Source organism: Cheilinus undulatus, linkage group 8, assembly GCF_018320785.1.
Source record: "Cheilinus undulatus linkage group 8, ASM1832078v1, whole genome shotgun sequence".
Lineage (NCBI taxonomy): Eukaryota > Metazoa > Chordata > Actinopteri > Labriformes > Labridae > Cheilinus > Cheilinus undulatus.
This window is the reverse complement of record NC_054872.1, coordinates 48,614,500-48,636,285: the sequence shown is the minus strand read 5'-3', so window position 1 is coordinate 48,636,285 and position 21,786 is coordinate 48,614,500. Positions and strand designations below refer to the sequence as shown.

Below are 21,786 nucleotides of genomic sequence, written 5' to 3'. Positions count from 1 at the left end.
ATACTTTATGATCTTTTTTATTCAACTTGCAAGCAAATAGATAGAGTTAGGACTTTTCTCAGTCATTTTCAAGTTCCGTTCATGTGCAATCTGTGTTAAAAGACGGGCTGTAATAACAGGATCGTCAGCTCGGGCTAAGGTTGGGTTCAGTTTTATACTGTCTTGAACTCAGGTGGAATTTTGTACAGAAATATGTGGCTCCAGCGCTGCTTTTGTGAGACATGATACTGGATCAGACTTTGTGTTTTGGTCTGTTTTGTTGCTCTTAACAATGGTTATGCCCGATAGTGGTATAGGAGTGAATTCTGGAGGTTGGTAAGTTACGAAAGTCTAGCGTGAACTCTGGAACTAATTTCCCTTTTTTTTTTTTTTTTACGTTATTTTTTAAATAGACATTAGACATCAGTAAAATCCTTAATCTGTGAAATATAACTGAAGTCATAGCCCTCTGATTACATTACGTTTGTGGTTCTGTAAGGTGTTTATTACAAACATCTCTGTTGCTGTCACAGCGAGTAGATGGTAGTGGACACCACAGTTCCACCGCAGTAATGGCGGCCGCTCAAGATGGCGGCGCCCACAAATAAGCAGTAGGAGTGGTCTATAGGAACGGTTTGGATCATCAAAGAGGAGATCCAGGACTGTGGAGCAGCTAGAATCCTACATCAGACAAGAATGGGACAACAGTCCTCTCCCAGAATACCAGCAACCGGTCTCCTCTCTTCCCACATGTTTACAGACTGTTTCAAAGAAAAGGGGATGCTACACATGGTAAACATGGCCCTGTGCTTACATTAAAGCATAAGAGGAAAATGTAGAGATATTCCAGTCATTAATAACCTTAATGTAATGGATCAGTGGGTGTATGTTCCCTTTTTCTTTTTTCAAAAGACTTTGAATAACAAAGCCTAAAAACTGAGTTATATTCAGGGATCCATGGAGACCCTACAGGGAATATATTCCAGCGAATGATTTGAGAAATGGTCTACCTGGCATGTCACTTTCTCTCCACATTCAGACTCAAAATAAGAGCAAACTGCTCACAGCAGGACCGGCCTAATAGGTGTAATCGTTCCTGAAAGTCACGGTGAGTATGCTTTGTGAATGAGACCTTGGGACGGAGCAGAGGGAGGGAGAAAATGGCCAATCTCTGTAGCTGTGAGTGAATGAAATCTATTCTAAAAGACTCTACATGGATTCAACACTGAAGAGAATTTAAAAAAAAAAATATTTGGAAATGTTCTTTCTTTCAAACACTCAGAGTTAAGATCAATTTTACTTTTATTATTACTGGTGTTGATAACAGCCCAAACAGACCGGGGTTAGCTGAGCCTCTTTGCAGAAGGATTACCAAAATAAGATAAAATCCTTTATTTTGGCTCAGTCTACGGGCAATTAAATATGCCTACCAGCTTTATGACTTACCAATTACTGTGTCAACTAATTATTCTAAGTAAAACTGTTTTCATATAACCCTCTACAAAGGCATCATTGGTAGAAGTGGACATCTCAGAGACTTCTCCTTAATTAAAAATGAAGAAACTCTAAAATAACCCCTGTATCCTGATATGTAATCATCAGAGAAATCTCTATCTTTCATCCCTTATGAATTATCTTTTAATTTGAGTGTGTTCTGAGATAATATTTCAAGATTAATGCTAAAGCAGAGTTATGATTCTGATAGTGCAGCAGGTGTTCTGCCTTTGATATCACTGATTAGAAAATGTTCAGAGGACTGAAGCAGCTTTTCCAGACTGAAAGAACATATTGATGATTGATGAAGGAGTACAGAATTATGTTTAAATAAATTCATATGCAAATTCAAAACTATTTTTATGTCATCATACTACTTTTTCTTTGTCATCCACATCGCTTGATTCCTTCAACATGTTTGAAACAGTACCTTCAAAACAAATCAAAGCATAGTTATCTAAATATCACATTTTTATACCATTTTAGTGCCTAACATGTGAAGCCCACTTCAGACCTTCATTTTAAGATGCAATGAGACCGTTGCAGCACATTGCAGAGGTGGATTGCAGCTGTGTAAGCCAAGCCGAAGCAGCTCCAGTCTGGCAAACTGATGGTGTTGCCTGTGATTTAGTTTGTCAAACTGACAATAACTGTTTTGAGAATGTTTGAACAGAATCCCTTTAGACTGACTGACTGTGAGTTTACTCGCCAAATGATGAATAAACTTAGAATCGTAGATAAGGGCTGTCCCTTGTTTCTGGTTCTGTTAGTGATTTTCATGGACTGGATAGTAAGGCGCCGGGGGGAGTAGAGTTTCCGGTACGGACACCTCAGAATTCCGTCTCTGCTTTTTGCAGATGATGTGGTTCTGTTGGCTTCCTCAGCTGTGGGCCCCCAGCAGGCATTAGATGGTTTGCAACTGACTGCAAAGCAGCTGGGATGAGGGTCAGCAACTCCCAAGTTTAAAGCCATGGTTCTCTGCTGGAAAATGGTTGATTGTTTCCTCGAAGTGGGGAGTGAGGATCTGCCTTAGGGGAAGGACTTCGATTATCTTGAGGCTTGTGAAGTGAAGGTAAAAGGGATTAACGGGTGGATTGCCGCAGCATCAAAAGCACTGTGGGAATTGTGCTGGACCGCTGTGGTGACAAGGGAGCCAGTGTTAATTTTGTCGACTAAAACTATGACTAAAAATGTTTGTTGACTGCCTTTTTTTCCATGACAAAAACTAGACTAAAACTAACAAAAATAGATCTGATGACTGAAACTGACAAAACTAAGTTTAGTTTTCGTCAAGATGACTGAAACTAGACTAAAATGTAATGTAGTTTTCGTCAGACATTCAAAATCTGATATTTCTCCACTGTGGGTAAATCTGTCAAAAAAAACAAAAAAAAAAAAAAAAAACAATGCATCTGTAGCTATTCTACCTCTCAGCTGTAGAAAGCAGGGACCCCAGGTTTAGCAGGGTGCAGAGAAAACACTACCATGATTTGGTACCAGATTTAGGCAAGAAAATAAATGCTTGGACTGAAAGTAAAGCCTAAAATGTGAGGACTTTTTATGGACTAAAACTAAACTAAAATGTTTTTAGTTTTGTCGACTAAATCTGGACTAAAACTAAAAAGGATAGAAATGACTAAAATATGACTAAAATGAAAATGCATTTTATTTAAAGACTAAAAATTAGACTAAAATTAAAAATAGCTGCCAAAAGGCAAAAGTTCGATGACTGGTCGATCTTTGTCCAATGCTAACATTAGGGTCATGACCTCTGGGTCATGACCGCCCTCTAATATTTCAATCTCTAAAATGCTCTAATAATCATGTTTAGCATCTTGTTTCTACGCAGTCCCATTAAGACAGAAAGGACAGAAAGTTGCGGCCACATTTCACACCAAGTATCAAGGGGGCTAAGAATAAGGTGGATAATGCACAATGGAAACCAGCACAGCTGAGCCTCTTTAGATGTAAATCATGCAACAATTGGAAAAAAATGACTTTCAATACTTCGACAACGAGTGTCTTCAGTCTGATTCTTACAGAGTATTGTTAAAATAACACAATAGTAAACATGCTCCTGTCCCAACATTTGTGAAACATGTGAGAGGGTGTGTTTATTTCCTAAAACCTCATCAAATTTATCAGGTTGAACTTTTAATACCTTGTCGTTGTGCTGTATTCTATTGCATCTAGGCTAAGAAGGATTTGCAAATCATTGCATTCTTTGTTATTCTCATTTTACACAATGTCCCATTTTTTTTGGAGTTACGGATTGAGTTTTATAAGCAGACACAATTTGGAATCAGCAAACCATGCTTAAAGCTCAGAGTGATGCATCCTTGCCATGCAGTTTGTATGATTTGCAGGCAGAGGCTGCACGACTAGCCTGATTTGAAACAACAACCGTTTAGATCAGGGATGTCAGACTCAATCACAGCAGGGGCTGAATTATGAATTTGGGTCTAACCTGAGGGCCTAACTGGGTCAAAATTTTAACCTCATGTCAACCTCATCTTCCCCGGTAACAAATTATAAAGAAAAATGTAATATTGATGATAAATGATCTAAAGTCAAAAATTACAATCATGACTTTTAACAGTTAAAGAACTAAAACCATGGGTTTAAAAGGTAAAAGGGTGAGATTTAAAAAAATAAAAATTTGAATGGAAAAGGTCAATATTTTGGATTAAAAATTATATTGAGGAGTTCAAAGGTCAACATCTGAGGAAAAAAAATCTACATCAAGAGTTTGGAAGGTAAAAAATATGAGATCATATTAAAAATCAAGAGTTTTAAAGGTCAAACTATAAGATAAAATTCTAAATCATGAGTTTTTAATGTGAAAATATGAGATAAAATGAAAAATACTGGGTTATAAAGGTCAAAAGATGAATAACAATATAAGATTTCAAATCAAAAAGGTTATTTTTTTGGGATTAAAATTCAAAATTAGGAGCTGAAAATGTCAAAATGTGAGATAAAATTCAAATTCATGTCAAAATATGACTTTAAAATTAAAATCCTGAATCTGAATAGTCAAAGTATGAGATGAAAGTCAAAACTATTATTTTGAAAGGTCACAATATGAAAAAAAATCTAAACCAAAACTTAAAGTCAGACTTGTGAGATGAAAATTAGAAAATAAAAAATGAAAACACCCGTAACGGGATAAGTGGTATAGAAAATAAATGGATGGATGGAAAGAAAACATACATTTCTTCTCCAACATTCCTGATGTTTTATCATATTATTTTAACTCTTTACTCTTTCCAGTTCTTATGACTTTAAACTGATATTTTCAATCATCGAGGTTAAGATTACGTCATTATACTGGAGGAAATGTGCAGATCTCATACTAGTGGGCCAGTTCTAACTAGAAAAGCACTCAGAGAGCACAGACCTCCGCCCTATCTCCCAATAGTGAAGAATCCGTTAAAAACATTTCTGGATCCAGACAGTGATCCAGATCACTCCCAAAATCTAATTCAAATCTGATTACTCCCTCCCTGGTGGGGTGGAGACACGGGGAGGCAAAGCACTCGCTTCGCCACGTGTGGACTGTTATGGCGGAAGCACCCATGGTCTCACCGGACGACTGGAAGTCATGGCAGAGGGTGAATATTCCTCTATTCCTCCCAGCATTGTGAGTATTCTCGCTACAATTCGCTGTCTTTCTCTCTGTTACACTCTGACTCATCTCCTCAACTGGGCGTGCATCTTTCAAACTCTATAAACTCCAAAACTTTGAATAGAAACACACCATAAACATACTGCTGGATTGAAGTTACTCATGCCCGCCATCTCCTGGTGTAAAGTGGTGACAGCGCAGACCTCCGCTATTAGCCCTATCTCCCAATACCAAAGAATCCTTCAAAAAAAATTCCTGGATCAGACGGTGATCTGGATCACCTCAAAATCTAATCAGTTCTTCCTTATGCCATTTCTGACATTTCCTGAAAATTTCCTGAAAATCCGCTGATGACTTTTTGAGTTATGTTGCTAACAAACAAACTAACAAACGAACAAACCCACCCAATCACATAACCTCCTTGGCGGAGATAATAAAAATACGATATGATCTGGTGGGCCGGGTATAAGTTTGCCACGACCGGATTTGGCCCCAGGCCTTTGGTTTGCCACCCTTGGTTTAGATTCATCCCTATTTTTCCCAAATGAAGGCAAAGAGGACTGATATTACCGTGCAGATTCTTCCAATGCGTGCCCTGTAAGGTTCCTCGTCCACTCTGGCTGTCTTGTTGAACTCACTGAAGAAGAAGTAGATCTCCTCCTTGTACTTTAGAGTGGATGGGATTATGGCTGCACCAGCAAACTGTGGATCTGGAGGAAAGATTGACCTTAATCATGCTGTCAGGCCAATTCTAATATATCCTACAAGTATAAAACATCAGGCATATCCTGCTCTAGTGAAGCTGTGTTTCATGATTATAGCATATCAGACGGATATTGTGAGAACAGGCTAGTCTTTGATGAAATGGATCTGATTTGCACTTAATGTTGTCTGTATTAAACTGCTAACACAGTGACAATGAATCCACCTACATGGTGTTTTTCTCATGGGAACTACAGCGTGTGATTAACCACCCACCATCTCAGTTTTCATTAGTCTAAACCTGTGCGATTTCAGCGTGACTCCCCTCCTCCTACTCACTCAGCAGCCAAATGTTCTCCGTCTTCAGGAGTTTCTGGGAGCCAAACGTACGCCTGATCGAGCCGGCGTGACCTGCCACAGACGACATCGCAGAATACAGACTCCCATCTGAGACAGCAGTGGACAAAAAAAGACAGAAAGAAGAAAGAGTAAACAGTGAGTTAAAAAAAAAACACAGAAGACACAAGGTACAGTATTCACGGGGGGGAGGATGATAGATGGAGAAACACAGACGGGGATTGAGTGAAGCTGGAAGAGAGGAAGATACACAGAGAGAACATTAAACACCGGGAGGGGGAGTGAGCTGGAAAGAAGGGGGGGGGGGGCCCAGGAGGCCACAGACAGAATAAAGAAACATGAGGGGAGAAAAAAGAGAGCAACACCGAAGAAGACATCAAGGCAGACGAGCTGAAGAGCAGCCACCAATCCCCATGTTCTTATAACCCCACTTAAAACTCCGTCTCCATAGCAATGCAGAGGGGAGCATGTATAGTAGCGGCAGGAACATCTTAATTAGGACTGATTGTTGTTAGAGTGCTGCTAAACTCAAGTAAAGGCTTGCTTCATTGCTTTCACAATCAATGCCCGTCTTTAAGAGCATCCCGCAGCGCAAAATAACCTCTCACTAATCTCTGATAGTCTCTACAAACAATCCATCAGTAGAAGATGGTTAACACACAGACTATCTGTCTCTCCCTTGTTACTGCGCCGTGACTGCTGAGAGGCTGGTCTCATTTGAAGTTCTCTTTAAAGCCCATCGCACCCTACACTTCTGAACAAGCACTCAATTAAGAGTTTTGTTTATGTGGAGAGGGGCGCAGTACGAGGTGACCTTGTGAGGATGAGTAATAGCATCCTTAAAATCTGTGTTTTATTCAGTCTAATATGGTCCAAGCATGCACGGATGCCACTCTGGCTGCTATTTTAGGTAAGTGTGTCCGCCAGAGAGATCTCACAGTGCACAAAGATCCAGCTTTTCAGTTTCAACATACATGTAGTGCAGCTGTGTGGTTTGCAGATGCGGAGGATGACAAAAACCACCATAAACAAGGCTCAAACATTCACTACGGCTGCCTGAGACGAGTCCTCCAGACAAGGTCGGCAACATCGATCTCTGGAAGAAGACTGACCAATTACCAGGAGAAAATGACATCGGAAGAAGATTGGGATGGATCAGAAAATTAGCAACAAGCTCCACCAGACAGGATCTTTCCTGGAGCCCACAAGAGGAGAGAAATAAGGCCTGTCTGAAAAACACCTGGTGATGAGATCTCCGGGCTGACGCCAAAGGGATGGGCCTCACCTTAATCCAACTAGAGGTTCAGGCTCAGGAAAGAATACACTAGAGGGTTCTTGTTGTTGGCCTATACTCCAACAGGTGACTGGGCCAAAGTAAGTGTCCACCTTATTGGTCCACCTTAGTGGTAGATCCAGCCATTCACTGTGTCAGCTCAGACTATGTGACTGTGCTTAATTTTAGGGATGCACGATAATTATCTGTACCGATAAATTATCAGGAGAATAACCCCACAATGTTTGCAAAATTTGCCCCGCAAAGATTCCTGCAAGATGCAAAATTGAAAATATGAAATAAAAACAAAAATTCGTTTTTTTCCCACATTCTTGACTTTTTATGAAATCTTTCTTACTCTTTACTTTTTCAGATTTTTTTGGCTTAACAAGGAAATTTCAAATAATGAAGTTAAAGCTTACATTTTCATACTGGAGGAAATCTGCAGACCTCATACTGGTGGACCAGTTATAAAACAAATATGGTTTGATCTTGTGGGCCAGATATAATTGTTCCACAGGCCAGCTTTGGCACTGATATGGACGTGACGGTCCGGATCACAATCCTGTTCTAGTTCCCAAAGGAGCTCGATGGGGTTGAGGTCAGAACTCTGTGTGGGCCAGTCAAGTTCTTCCACACCAAACTCATCACACCATGCCTTTATAGTCCTTCTTTATGTACTGGGGCACAGTCGCACTGGTATAGAAAGGGGTCTTTCTCCTTCTGTTTTCTTATAAAAATGGCGTCCATCACTTTATCACACATAAAGTCACTGAGCTCTTCAGAACAACCAATTTTGTATCACAAATGTTTGCTAATGGAGACTAGGTGCTTGATTTTATTCACCTATAGCAACAAACGGTTTTGATTGAAATGCCTGATTTCAATAACTAAAAGGTGTGGCCAAATACTTTTGTCCATATTGTGTATGTTGCATCCTGACAGATTCACCCACAGTGGAGTAGTATTATAGATTTTGGATGTCCAACGTAAAATTTACAGCACACTCTCAATGCAATGACCAATCTGGTACTGGGGTCAAGAGCACTTGTGCCCAGTCTGAAGGTCCCTAATGTGAAAGCACAACTCGTCTTCTGCATCCAAACAATAGAAAAAGTTGAAAAGGCAATGTCAGTTGTCCACCAGCTACCAATCTGTTCTCTTATCCCCATTTTGCATCTTTTTTTTTCTCCACCTCATCACTGTGTGCAACACCAAAAACGTCTATCTGACACGGCTTTCAAAGTGAAGCCTTTATTGAAAGACACCAGTGGTAATTTCAAATCTCTGCCATGTTTTTGCATGTTTTGGTGTGTAAATGACTTGTAGCTTTGAAATGTTTTGTAATTGCTTCAGGAGATTGGCAGCCCCTGACAGATGGAAAGGCTGCTGTGTGGTTCATGGCGAAAACACACTCAATCAAATTAAGTCCCCACAAAGAGTTTGCACTAAGGCTCGGATTTTTATTCTAACCACATAAAGGAAAGGATCACCGCAGATACAAGCCTTTTAGTTAAGGCTAGATCTCTCTTTAGAAACCAAAAACAGCCTTAGACCGACAGTTCGGTGGTTTGGAAGTGGGGTTATAAGAGGTACTTGTCAAAAACAAGTTTATTAGCCAAAGGGGATGTCGGTCAGAGTGACCCCTTTAATGAGAGCTCAGCAGGAGGACCAGAATGAAGACCATACAGCTATGCAGAGGAGGCCGTTTATGCTGCCAGTGTTGGAAAAATTGTTTCACAAAGCTATTTCTTTAGACACTTGTATTGGAGGTCAAGATGTCCAAACCCCCCCCCCCCCCAAAAAAAAGAAAAAAAAAAAAATCCTGCACAAAAAGGATTCAAATAGAAAAAAATTAAACAACAACATTTCAAACATTTATGTCTAGTCTTTAAACATTTTTAACATTAATATATTTTGGATATTTTGGTTTGCAAATGTCCTTAAACATCTGACTTTCCCTCTTATTCAGTGGGAACTATACATTTTCATCTGTACCGCTGATGCAGGATTTCATAACAGCAGACCATCCTCCTTGAGCATCACCGTTATCAATGCAGGTAAATCCTAACTTGGGTAGTTGCCTCTAAAGCAGGGATACTCAACGTGTGGCTCTTTTGTGATTATTTGTGGTTCTTTTTGTCTTAATTTTAAATATTTTTCCCCCAGAAAACCTTAAAAATGGGACTTTATTCGCCACTTTTCACCCTACTGCCATTAAATACCCCTTTTTCATATATTTTTGGCCATTCTCCAACTTCTTTTTGCCACTTTTTCCCTATTTTTTCCACTTTTATCCCATTTTTCCCCCTTTTCACCCTTTTGCCCATTTAAGCTACCTGTTATCATTAAATATCCATTTTTTCTTTTTTTCCCTATTTTTGCAAATTATTTTGACACTTTTCCCAAATAATGCCACTTTTATCCAATTTTTTTGCCCTTTTTTTCTTTTTTTAACCATGTTGTGCTACTTTTCATCCATTTACGCTACCCTTTGACATTAAATACAACTTGTTTCCTTTGTCCCCAATTTTTGCCTCTTCTTATGCCATTTTTATCAATTTTTGCCCTTTTTCACAACTTTCTGCTACTTTTTGCCCATTTAATATACCTTTACTCATTACATACCAATTGTTTCCTAATTTTTTTTGCCCATTTTTTACCACCCTTGACTGCTTTTTGCCCATTTTATTCACTTTTCACACATTTTTTGTCACTTCTCACCAATTTTTGCTTCTTTCTGACCATTTTTCCACTTTTTCTCCCCATTTTCACCCCTTTTCACCCATCTTTTGCTGCTTTTTGACCATTTTTGCTACCTTTAACCTGTTTTTATTGCTACTTCAAGCTGTTTTTGGAACTTTTCATGTCTTAGATTGTGGCTCTTGAAAATGTATTTTTCAAAAATTTGGCTCTTTGGTTGAGCAGGGTTGAGTAACACTGTTCAATAGCATAGTCTCTATAGCACTTATCACCAACTGGAGGCCCGGGGGCCAAATCAGGCCCCCAAAGCATCCTGTCCGGCCCCCAGAAGATCATTAAATTCATAGAAGGAGGAAGAGAAGATGTTGTGGTTTTAAGAGCACCTTTTGGCTTTAAATGTCAGCAGCTGTTAAATCCACCCCAAAAACAATTACTACCAAAATAGTTTTACAATGACTTAACATTAGTTCTGATTTTACAGAAATTCACTCGTCAGCCATTATTAGTAAATACTAAATAAAAGAGTAATTCTGGCAGAAATGATGCAAAAAGGCCAGACTAAGTGATAAAAGGGGTTAGAGAGTAGCAAAAATAGCTGATAAGTGTCAAAATGGCTCGTTTAGTAGTACAAAGAGACACAAATTTGCAGGAGAAGTTGTGAAAATAAGTTAAAATGGAGCAAAAATTGGAGAAAGTAGTAAAAAGGGGAAAAAGTATCAGAAATTGGTTAACAGTGGCAAAAATGATGCAAAAAAAATTGAAGAAAAGGGGTTAAAAATGCGGCAAAAATGGATATAAAAGTGTCACTAAGGGGAAAAAAACGTGCTGCAAAGGTGGTTTAACAGGGGCTAAAGAACAGCTTAAATTGGGTTTGAGGGGCAAAAGTATGGAAAAGGGGTTAAAACTGGCAAAAAAATACGGCCAAAGTAGCCTGGCAAGTAGTGAAAGGGGGTTAAAGAGTGGCACAAAAGAACAATATTCAGCAGGAAAGTTGCAAATAGGGGTTAAAGGGTAGCAAACCGGGCAGAAAGTAACAAAAATTGGTTTAAAAATGGCTAAAATTATCAAAAACAGGTTAAGAGTGGTAAAAATGATGCAGAAATGGCTGAATGAAGTGGTGAGAGGGGTTAAAAGTGTCCAAAATGAGTTACACTGAGGCTAAATCACAGTAGGGATGGGCTAATTCTCTTGGATTTTCAGGGATTCAGCCAATCCTGTGGGCAGGCCTGTCTCTTTGTGGCCTCCTGCATTATAGATAACAGGGATAGATCTCGCTGTAATATCTAAGAATTGCCTTCATTTTGGGAGGAAATACAAATACTACTACAATAATATGTTAATCAGAACAAAATATTGATTTTATTTTGGTTTATTTGAAAGCCCGGCCCCTGAGTCTCTGTCAAGTCTAAATCTGGCCCTTGTGCAAATGTACTTGATGAGCCCTGCCCTATAGTACATTTAAGTCAATCAATTTTGCTCAATGCACAGCAGAGGTTAGCAAAGCAAATCCCCTTTTTTCTGGTTTATGGTTCCGTGCCTCCCATGGAGCTCTGTGGCGCCCCCTTGGGAAGGCCCGCCTCACACATTGAAAACCACTGCTCTCATGCATTGCTTCATGTTCATCTTCATGTACACCATCTTTGTTAGGGTTGCGTAGTGGATGCCTCTATTTCAATGGATGCAAATCAAATCTACCTATTGTAATTCTGCAGCAAACTCTAAGGTAGTTTAATTCTAGTCACATACATCGTAAAATATACATTCAGGAAGACAGGAATTCCCCAGCAGCAGATCTCTGTTTTCATAAATATACATGTGGACATATTTGTAAGCACAGAGAGTATGTGCCCCGACTTTTCATGGGTTTTTCTCCTTCCTGCTTCCACTGAGGGGGGAAAGGAACCAACTGTGGATGTTTTGTGAAAGCAGATCCATGATGCAGGGAATAAAACAACAAAACTTGTGGAAGAGATTTGCCACCCACTGCTACAATGAATGGCACAATGTAAGAGACAGTCAGTGGTCTGTGGATGGAGAGAAGTGGCCAAATATTGGGTTTACTGAGATGTCTGCTTTTGTATCTAAACACATGGGGATTTGTGAAAGTGAGAAACTACACAGAGAGTAAATGCATGGTCCCAGGTGTGTGGTATGGTGTGTAGTAGCAGCACCGTCACCACCAAGAGCATGAGTCTGCAAAAGTCAGAAATACCCGTGGGAAAAGATAAAGAAGGTCTGCATGTGGATATGGTGAGCAGGGAGGGCAAGCATTAAGGAGGATGAAGGAGCTCACTGCTGAGCCAACCAAGGCCTGACTGGACAAAACACAGGTGAAGTGAGGTTCCCACTAACAACCCCAGTGATGCCAGTCGGCTTTTGCTGCCTGTTGAGTTTTTGAGACCAGTAAAATGGCATTAAAAAATCCTGTTTACTTCAAATGAATAATTTTGCAGCCTGATCAAAACCACCCAGACATCAAAAGATACTCTGAATGTTTTGTTGTAATCATGGTTGTGCAAAAGCTCCACCTAAATTCAGCCTGAATCCATTTCTCAGATCTATTTCAGAAATGTTCTCCATGATTTTCCCCAAGTCAACGCAGTAAGACAGATGGCTGGCTCTTGTGTGGTTGGCGCTCAGGGTGGTGTGATCCCCTGGTGATGGCACACTTGCCAAATGTCCTTTTAAGATCTGCAGATATCTTCCAAACACAACTCTTGTGATTTTATTCCAGCAATAGTGATCCTAAACAGTGAGAAAATGGTTTAATGAGAGGTTAAATAAGGCGTTGGAGCAAAGTCATTAGAGCTTTCTTATCCTCTTTGGACAACACGGCCTCCTTACGTTGGTTTTCTAAAGGTTTCGTCTTTTTCTCACATGTTTGAATCTAGGGCAGGCATGTTCAGCTAGAAGCCTGTGCCAATTCCTAATCTCTATTTAAAGATTCATAAAGATGTAAGAATGCCATGTGGACAGCAGAGAAGGAGCAGAACGTAATCTGCACTAATGATGTAGCAGCTCCCACTGATGGTCCTCTAATGGTGACTTATTTTTCCTTACGAACATGAGGATTTATTTGTATCTGCAAGAAGCACAGCTGAGAAAGCATTGCACATCAAACATTTCATCTGGAGCAACAAATCTGTTAGATGTTGAGTCATGGAAGTCCATTAGTGTTTACAGCAGTGATGCTCAACACGTGGCTATTGAGCCACATGTGGCTCTTTTGTGATGATTTGTGGCTCTTTGTCTGAATGTTTCCCCCCCGAAAAACCCTAAAAATGGGAAACTTTGACCTCAGAAATTATCCATTAATCAGTTTGTCTCCCACACTTAAACAATTGGCTTGAATTGTCCACCTTTTTTTTCCGTTTATTTCCATTGCCCTTATATTTAATTTTTTGCTCCTTTAAATTCCTTTTTTCTATTTAAGGCCCATTTTTTGCAACATTTTTTGTCCCATTTTATCCCATTTATACCCTTTTTCACTGGTTTGCCTTTTTTATCCTGCCGTTTTCCATTTTTCACTCATTAAGGCTGTCTTTTGCCATTAAAGGCCACCCTCCCCCCATTTTTTCCCACCTTTTTGCTGCGTTTTGCCTGTTTTAGTCCCTTTTCACTCATTTTCTGCCATGTTTTAGCTGCTTTTTGACCATTTTTGAGACTTGTAACTCATTTTTGTCACTTCTTATGAATTTCTGCCACTTTCTGCCCTTTTCCCCCACTTTTTCCTCAACTTCTCGCCCCTCTTCACCCATTTTTGCCACTTTTAATAGTTTTTCTTCTGCTTTAAGCACATTTTGGCCACTTCTTTTTGCCAACTTTTGCCACTTTATCCCGTTTTTGTCATTTCTCACCAGTTTTTACATCGTTTATCCTGCTTTTTGCTATTTTTATCAATTTTTTTGTAGTTTTTCTCCCATCTAAGCTGCCTTTTGCCATTAAAGGCCACTCTTCCCCCCATTTTTTCCACCTTTTGCTGCTTTTTGCCCATTTTTTCCACGTTCTTGTTACTTTTTGCCCGTTTTAGTCACTTTTCACCCATTTTTTTGCCATGCTTCTTCCACTTTTTATGCCTACTTTGCCCCCTCTCACCCATTTCTGCCACTTTTTTTTGCCACTTTTGACAATTTTTCCCACCTTGTACTTATTTTTATTGCCACTTTTACCTATTCATACCACTTTTTCACCACTTAGATTGTGGCTCTTACAAAGGTATCTCTCAACAATTTGGCTCTTTGTTTGAGCAGAGATGAGTAACACTGGTTTAGAGCCACCGTTCTGTACTGGCAGCCCCAGTGAGCACTGGTTAGCACCTCTCAACAAGTTCATCCTGCAAGATTGCAACAGTTACCTTCTGCTTTACTTGGTTGTATCTTTAACTTTGCAGTTAAATATCTCCTTGCAATTAATATTTCCTTTGTTTCAAGGAAACCTCCCCTAAAAAAATATGAAAATAATGTAAAAGAATTCTGCCCTGGCATTAGCAGCAGCTGTAGACCTGGAAACTTCCATACATCCATTATCTGTACATCTTATCCAAGTCAGGACTGCAGTGGGCTGGAGCCAATCCCAGCTGTCTTTTGGCAAGAGTTGGAGTGACTGGTACCCAGTCAATCACAGGACTAACATATAGACACACGCAAGCTGTCACACTCATATCTACAGGCAATTAAGAGTCACCGATTAACCTGCAAAACATGTCGTTGGACCGTGGGAGAACCTGTGCATGCAAACTCCACACAACAAGGCCCAACAGATTTGAACCACAAACCTTCTTGCATGAGGCAACATCACTAACCCCTGTACTACAGTGCAGCACTCCTGGAAACAACCGAAGTTTGATGGGTTTCTCTTCTGCCACTGCTGTAATCAGAAGCTTATCCTTTCTTGGTTTTGATTGGCCAAATAAGAAGGCCCATCAGAGAGGATAGCACTGTTCCAAGTGTTTCAAGCAGTGAGCACAGGCACATGAAAACAGCTGACTCTGACAGCATTTATGTGTTGAGTACTGGAAATACTGGACTACAGTGGTTTTGTATGGAAAGTGAGTGCCAACAGCATAAAAATATCAGCTGCAGACACAGGCCCATAGACTCCCTGACTACTGGAAACATGTCAGAAATGATCAGCCAGAACCTTACTTAAGAAATAATCATTTTAAAAGTTGTCTTCTTCTCCTCTGACAAAGTTTACCATTTTAACTTGGGCTGTCAAGATTAATGACATTATTTGTGATTAATTAAGGTCCACAATTAGTGCACTATTTCTTTAGATTGCATTTAATCGCATGCTTTTATGTTTCAGCACACTTTGGTTAAGCCATGTCAGCATCTCCCTGCAGACACAGTGGTGTAAATAAGTCCACCGCTGCTCCTTAAAGTTTAAGTCTGTGCTAACTGGGCGGATGAGTGACAGTGACGTTCTGTAGCCAGAGAAAAATGGAAAGTGATAGAGTCCTGCAGCTACTGCCTCAGAATGATCTTTTGTGGTGGAAGAGCAGGCAGTCTTTTTGGGGTGGACTCTGGTGGTCCTGAGCCCTCCCTGTTTGAGCCGTTGACTCCAGCACCAGCATTACTGAAGCTCTCAAAGGTGAAGCAGTGTGGGTGCAGGAGAGGACAGGAGCAGTCTCTGACTGGTAACATAATGCTGGTTAGAAGCAGTAACTTTCATCTGTCCATACATCCAACCATTCATTTCTTCTCCATAACCAGAGTCAGGTTGCAGTGGCAGCAGGTGAAGCAAGCCAACCAAGAGGTTGCTTTCCCCTGCAACATTTTCCAGTTCCTCATGTGGGATTCCACAGGCGTTCCCAGGCCAGATGGGATATATAATCCCTCCAGCGAGTTTTGGGTCTGCCTCTGGGTCTCCTTCAAGCAAGACGGTGCACATCCTGATCAGATGCCCAAACCCCCCCAAACTGGCTCCTGACGTGAAAGAACAGCGGTTCTACTTCGAGATTGTTTCGGATGTCCAACCTCCTCACCCTATCTCTAACCTCCAATTTCCACATAAAGCGACCACGCCGTGATCCACCGGCGAATCGTACTGTGGAGCCCTCTCTAGTCTGAGCATTTCCACAACCAGCGCTCTAGTCTGGCAGCGGCGCGTGCCTAGAGCGCCACTTCACTCTGCGTCGTTCGAGATACACTTCAGGTCAGTTTTCAGCTCCCGTCGATCAGAAGCTCCAAAAAAGGAAGTGACATGCGTAGAATATCCTGTTCTTCCAAAATACAACATGATGCATGGAGTTAACTTTTGAGGACATTTAGCCAAAGAATTTAACATAAAACCACAGATCCTTTAAGCAAACATTAACCTTTTAACTTCCTAATGTACATGCCCAAAGGCGGAAGCAATAATATCATGGACTTATACCAGAAAGGATGATAAATTAATCCCAGAAGGTAGAGTCTGCTGTTGACATGCTATTCCTGTTTGAACTCGCAGTTCTCTCATGATCTCTGCCTGCTGATCAGGGCTGTGCAGAGCAGCATAGCACTCTAGACACGCTTCCAGTGGGCGAGGTCCCTCGCCTTCCCTAAGACTAAACCTGTGGCGCTTCGGTGCGCGGCCATGTCGTCCTATGTGGAAATTGCGGTTAAGGCTGAGCCAGGACACCCTCCTAAAGAATCTTATTTCAACCGCTTGAACCCTGGATCTCATTCTTTGGTCAACACCCAGAGTTCCTGACTATAGGTGAGGGTTGGGACGAAGATCGATCGGTCACACAATGGTATGGGACAGCGCCTGCAAAACTGCCGATGCTGCACCAATCCACCTATCAATCCCTATTCTACCCTCACTCGTGAACAAGACCTCAAATACCTGAACTCCTTCACTTGGGGCAAAGACTGACTCCCCACTCAGAGGGAGCAACCACTGTTTTCCGGCAGACAGTAACCTTCTACCGCTCTCTGTGAGGTGACTTTGCCAAACAGCAATCCACCATTTTTGTTCTCCTGCATGGATTTCACAGAATGAATGTGAAAAGCTGCTAAAAATGGCCTTCCTGGTTCACAATGCAAGCCACTCACTACTCAGTACTCGCTACTGTTCAGCATTCTGGGATCTCTCACAGCGTAAAAGCCAGAGTAAAAGACACATCCTGCTACAAATGTGAATACTGAGGATTTCTCTGACTTTTAAAACTGTTGGAAATGTTAGTAAGGTAATGCTATCAGTCAGCTAAAAATACTGATTATTTAGTCTTTAATCAGCAAAGACATTTTAGAATCTACATATTGAACAGTATCTTTATAAAAACAACCTTTCTCTCTTCCAGGATAATAAGGGGCATCAATGCCATCTCAGTTCTTTCTTTGCAGGAAGATTTTTAAAGTCTTGCAGCTATCGAAAATATCGTTTCTCGGCTGTTGTCCGGAACAACCCTCTGATGACAGTTTGTGATTTGGGGCTAATTAAATAGAAGATGCTGTAGACCCTTGACTTTGCTCCAGTGCTTTGAACTCGGTTATTCTGATCATTATGAACCATTGTACTTCAGGCATTGCAGGCTCTGACATTGATAGATAAGGACTCTGATTCAATTGTGCAGGGAATCGCATCCCTCGCTCAATAAATTTCACTTAAGAAATCCTCTTTTATTGTAAAATTGATTAAAAAGCGACTCAAGCTTTTGATTGAATTCTGTTTGTATTGAAGCAGGAGAGTTTTTTCCTGAGTCAAATCCTTTGAAGAAGTGTGTGATTTACAAATAGAACCACAAGTGAAGCCGACAGATAATCTAAACAAAGGAGAAAATAATCAGTGTGAACATTTTTCTAATTGCAGAGATTGCTCAATTACTGTGGAACAAATAGTCAGTAATTAGGCGACTTACTTCATCTTGTTTAGGAAGACTTCCTCTGTCAGCTGAGGTCTACGTGATGTTTCAGAATCCACAAATACATCCATCTTGTGGAGGATTTGCTCTCTGGAGGTACTTCAGATAAAAGCATCGCCTCATTTGCATGCCATGAATAAAGAGAAATAAAAGAGTCTGATCTCTGCTCAAAGTCGAACACTCAAGAGTTCATGTGCTGCTCCGAAGTTTATTAGAAGAGTCAAAGACGGCTTTGTTAAAAAAAAATGTGACGCCTTTGAGGCAATCGGGCGATGTATTGGAGACAGTGACAGAATTCAAATCAGTTAAACTCACTCAGGATGATAATCCATTTCTTTTCATAGGGGGGATCTCTGTGTTTCATTCTGGTTGGTTTTAGTCATGGCAGCATTTCATGACAGAATAATACCATCCAATTTTATTCAGCTGAGTGTAATGGTCATTATAAAGGATTTCTTTAAAAAACAAGACTGAAACCTGAGCCCATTGCCAAGGGTTAGCTTGTCACTGTAACTCTTGATTCAGACTGGGTGCGGCACGTCTGCTCCAGTTTGTGCTGTTACGGCATTCATACCAGATGCATTTTAGTTGTGCCTACCCGCTGTAACAGCCCTGTCTGTCTTCACGTTTTAACTCAATAAAGTCCACTGTCAGGTCACTTCATTTTTGGCAGTGGTGGTATCAAAGTTCCTGCATAGCTAGCTGTTGTAGCTACCTTGCAATTGGCAACAAGGGGAATAATTAGGACCCAAGCACCAACCAGATACCTATTGTATCTGTATGAATCATTTTTCTGACTGAAGAATTGCTCATTTGGGGGCTTTCACATGCTCAAAACTCAACAAACTTCACAGAAATTGTCCCCCAGTGGAAATTTTGGTATTTTGGTAGAATTGTGAAAGTTCATCAAGCAGGGCTGTAAATGATAGATAGGAGGGTAAGAGCAACGTGCATGAATATCAGTACGAATATGTATCATGATCAGACCATAAAAAAGTCTCTTGGGGCCATCCTCTAAAATGTACAGGAAGTGCACTACAACCAGCTAAAGGCCAAATTTTACCATTTTTGGGTGATTCACAAGTTTCATACTTTAGCGAACTAGTCTGAGAGATTTTGACGGATTGACTTAAAAGTTGTTTTGCTCATACTAGACAACCTGGAAATCTAAAGTTATGGATACTGTGAGTTTTCACCATAGGGTGGGGCCACGATCAGGGCCCAAACTTGAGCTACTTTTTTTGTACATTTTTTGCAGTGAAAATACAGCAATAATGCTGTTTAACCTTTTGATGCTTATGCCAATCATCAGCAAACTTCAGATGACCGCACATTGATCCTGAATACATTATTCCATCACACATTCAGGTGTGCAGAAACCTCTTCAACATATCCTGAATACATTCATACATTAAAATCATTACTTAGTCACAGTGCCCCCTTCTGGCAATGGAACATTTCCACCTCTGATTTCTTAAATTTTCCCTTTAAATATTCAGCCCCTTGCACACCATCTAGCTTAGGCTTATGATTTTTGTTCTGCATGTGGATTATCATAAGATCTACAAAAAGGCCTCTTGGACCCAGACAGGAAGTCCACAAGCTTCATCTCTATTTCAAAATAAGGCATTTTTGACAGTCTTTAACCTATTTTAACTTTAATAAAAATATTCTGTGATCTTCTGCTCTTTCTTGCAAGACACTGAAGATGCCTACATGCAAACATCCCCTCATAGTGCCCCCTACTGGCAACAGGAAGTGATACAAAAATGGGTCATATCCCCATTCCTCTCAACCTACTGAGCTCTGATTTTGAAAGAAAGGCCTCGATGACTGACCACAGCACAGATATGTTTCATTATAGGATGTCTTACTGGTAATGGTGAGCATTTCAGTGTCTCGTCAATTTGACAGGAAGTTTGTGCAACTCTCATACCAAACATCTGACTGCCTTTAAATCACACCTGTTGGATCAGGGCATGTCCCTCTAACATACTCAAATGTTATTTGCATTGTTTTGATGCAGCACCCCAACTGGCAACAGGAAGTGACACAATTGGGCCATGCCTTTACTCGGGAGCAATTCATTATCAAGCCATTTCACAGGAAGTCACTGCAGCTCTTGTATGAAACTTCTGATTGGCATCAATTCTCACATGATTAGGGTCTGCCCCTCAACAAATTCAAATGTATATTTAGATGTGTTATATATATATATATGTTTTTTGTTTTTTTTTGTTTTTTTTGCTAATGCACCACCTACTGCAAGAAAGCAGAAGCATCTCTAACATAATATCCTGTTTTATTCCTAATTTTACATGATCACTAACAGTCCTAGGAGGTTTGACATGCTTTCTGTGCTCTGCTGCAGCACACAGCATGAGTTGCTTTAACACAATTGTTCCCATACCCCCTGGTTATAACCAAAACATGCATTTGCAAGTGTGACCAAAATCCTTCCTCATATTAATTTAAGAAGGAACGCCATGCTGATTCAAAGTGGCCTCGACTGAAACGCCATGCTGTCATGTACAGAAATGGCCTGGCGTTGAAGTACTGTCTGTATGGGAACACCGCTGCCTGGCAATTTCAATTTTTTTCCCACATTGAGAAAAATTTAAAAAAGGTGACAGACGCAAAGACCAAGACGAAACACTTGCCAAAGCTCCTTTTATGCATCTAAAACTGAAGTCATTGGGCTCTGACATTTCTGGAAATGTCACAGCACGACACAACTCAAAGCTTTCAGTGAATACCGCAAGAGGGGGGGCAATCACATGGTCTCTTCTCGTGAACACGGTGAACATGACCCCATTTGAAAGCATCACAATTTCTCTAATCAAGCGAGTGATCAACCTATGCTTGTAGCCACACAGGAGCTAATTAATCTGACTTCAGGTGCACCTGCAATCTGCATCCAACTGCTGATTAAGGCTTTCATCAGGCTCACTGGAACAACTACCCTCTCCTTTGTTCAGGAAGCTCCACTAAAGCTCATGTGTTTCTCAGGTTTGATTATTTTCCTCTCTGGTGGACCATGAGCATTGCAAGCAGACCTTTGGTTTTCTTTTCGTTACCTGCAGGCAGACTGATGGACTTCTGTGAAGGGTATGGTGGTGAGATGTCAGAGGGTGACGCTATCTGCCCTTGGACGTCAGTCAGCACGGTGTCATTTACCTAACAGGAGAGGAAGGAGAGGACTCAGCCTGGAGGAAGTTTAGTATTTTAAACCATTCTTGCATGCATTACAAATTGAAGACACAAAACTTTCATTTATCCAATAAAAAGGGTTTGGGAGATTTCAAGTAAATCTCAGTTGTATTACTCATTCATTGAGCACCCTCCATGGAAATAACTCCAGGCCTTCATCTAGCAGTACAATAAATAAAAGAGCAAATAAATAAAAGCTGATCACAATTGCAGACTTAAGGTGCAGCCGCTGCAAACAATAAAATAAAGGGTTTTAGAGGCTACATGATAAACTGAGCAGTATTTCAAGGAATTGCTGGAAGCTAGAATTGGCCTCATGATCTCACTGACTTCAACTTGTGTTCATCGGTAAGGTGAGTAATAACAGACTGTTTGTTGACTTGATTCTGATGATTTCTGTCTTTTATTGAGGAGAAATATAGACAAACTGCTGCACCGTGGAAAGTTTAGTTTTGATACAACCCTCTGTCCCTCTGTCCCGGGCGCAGCTGCTTTCACGTCTCATCTAAACCGTGCCACAGTCCACTTGGATTGCACCAAAGAACATCTCCCTGAGTGGGCCTGGGCCCAGTGCTAATGTCTTCATAATTTTTT

The 21,786-nt window shown here is 40.6% G+C and overlaps 1 protein-coding gene across 1 annotated transcript in view; it reads right to left on the bottom strand.

The window, feature by feature from the left end:
- Positions 1 to 21,786, bottom strand: part of si:ch211-113g11.6 (uncharacterized protein LOC559008 homolog) — a 122,220-nt gene that overhangs the window by 58,625 nt on the left and 41,809 nt on the right. Inside the window, exons 5-7 of the mRNA XM_041793131.1 lie at positions 21,060 to 21,159; positions 6,143 to 6,250; positions 5,672 to 5,811 (exon numbers count right to left, since the gene is read on the bottom strand). Coding sequence (XP_041649065.1) covers positions 5,672 to 5,811; positions 6,143 to 6,250; positions 21,060 to 21,159 — 348 coding nt within the window. The remainder of the gene's footprint in view (positions 1 to 5,671; positions 5,812 to 6,142; positions 6,251 to 21,059; positions 21,160 to 21,786) is intronic.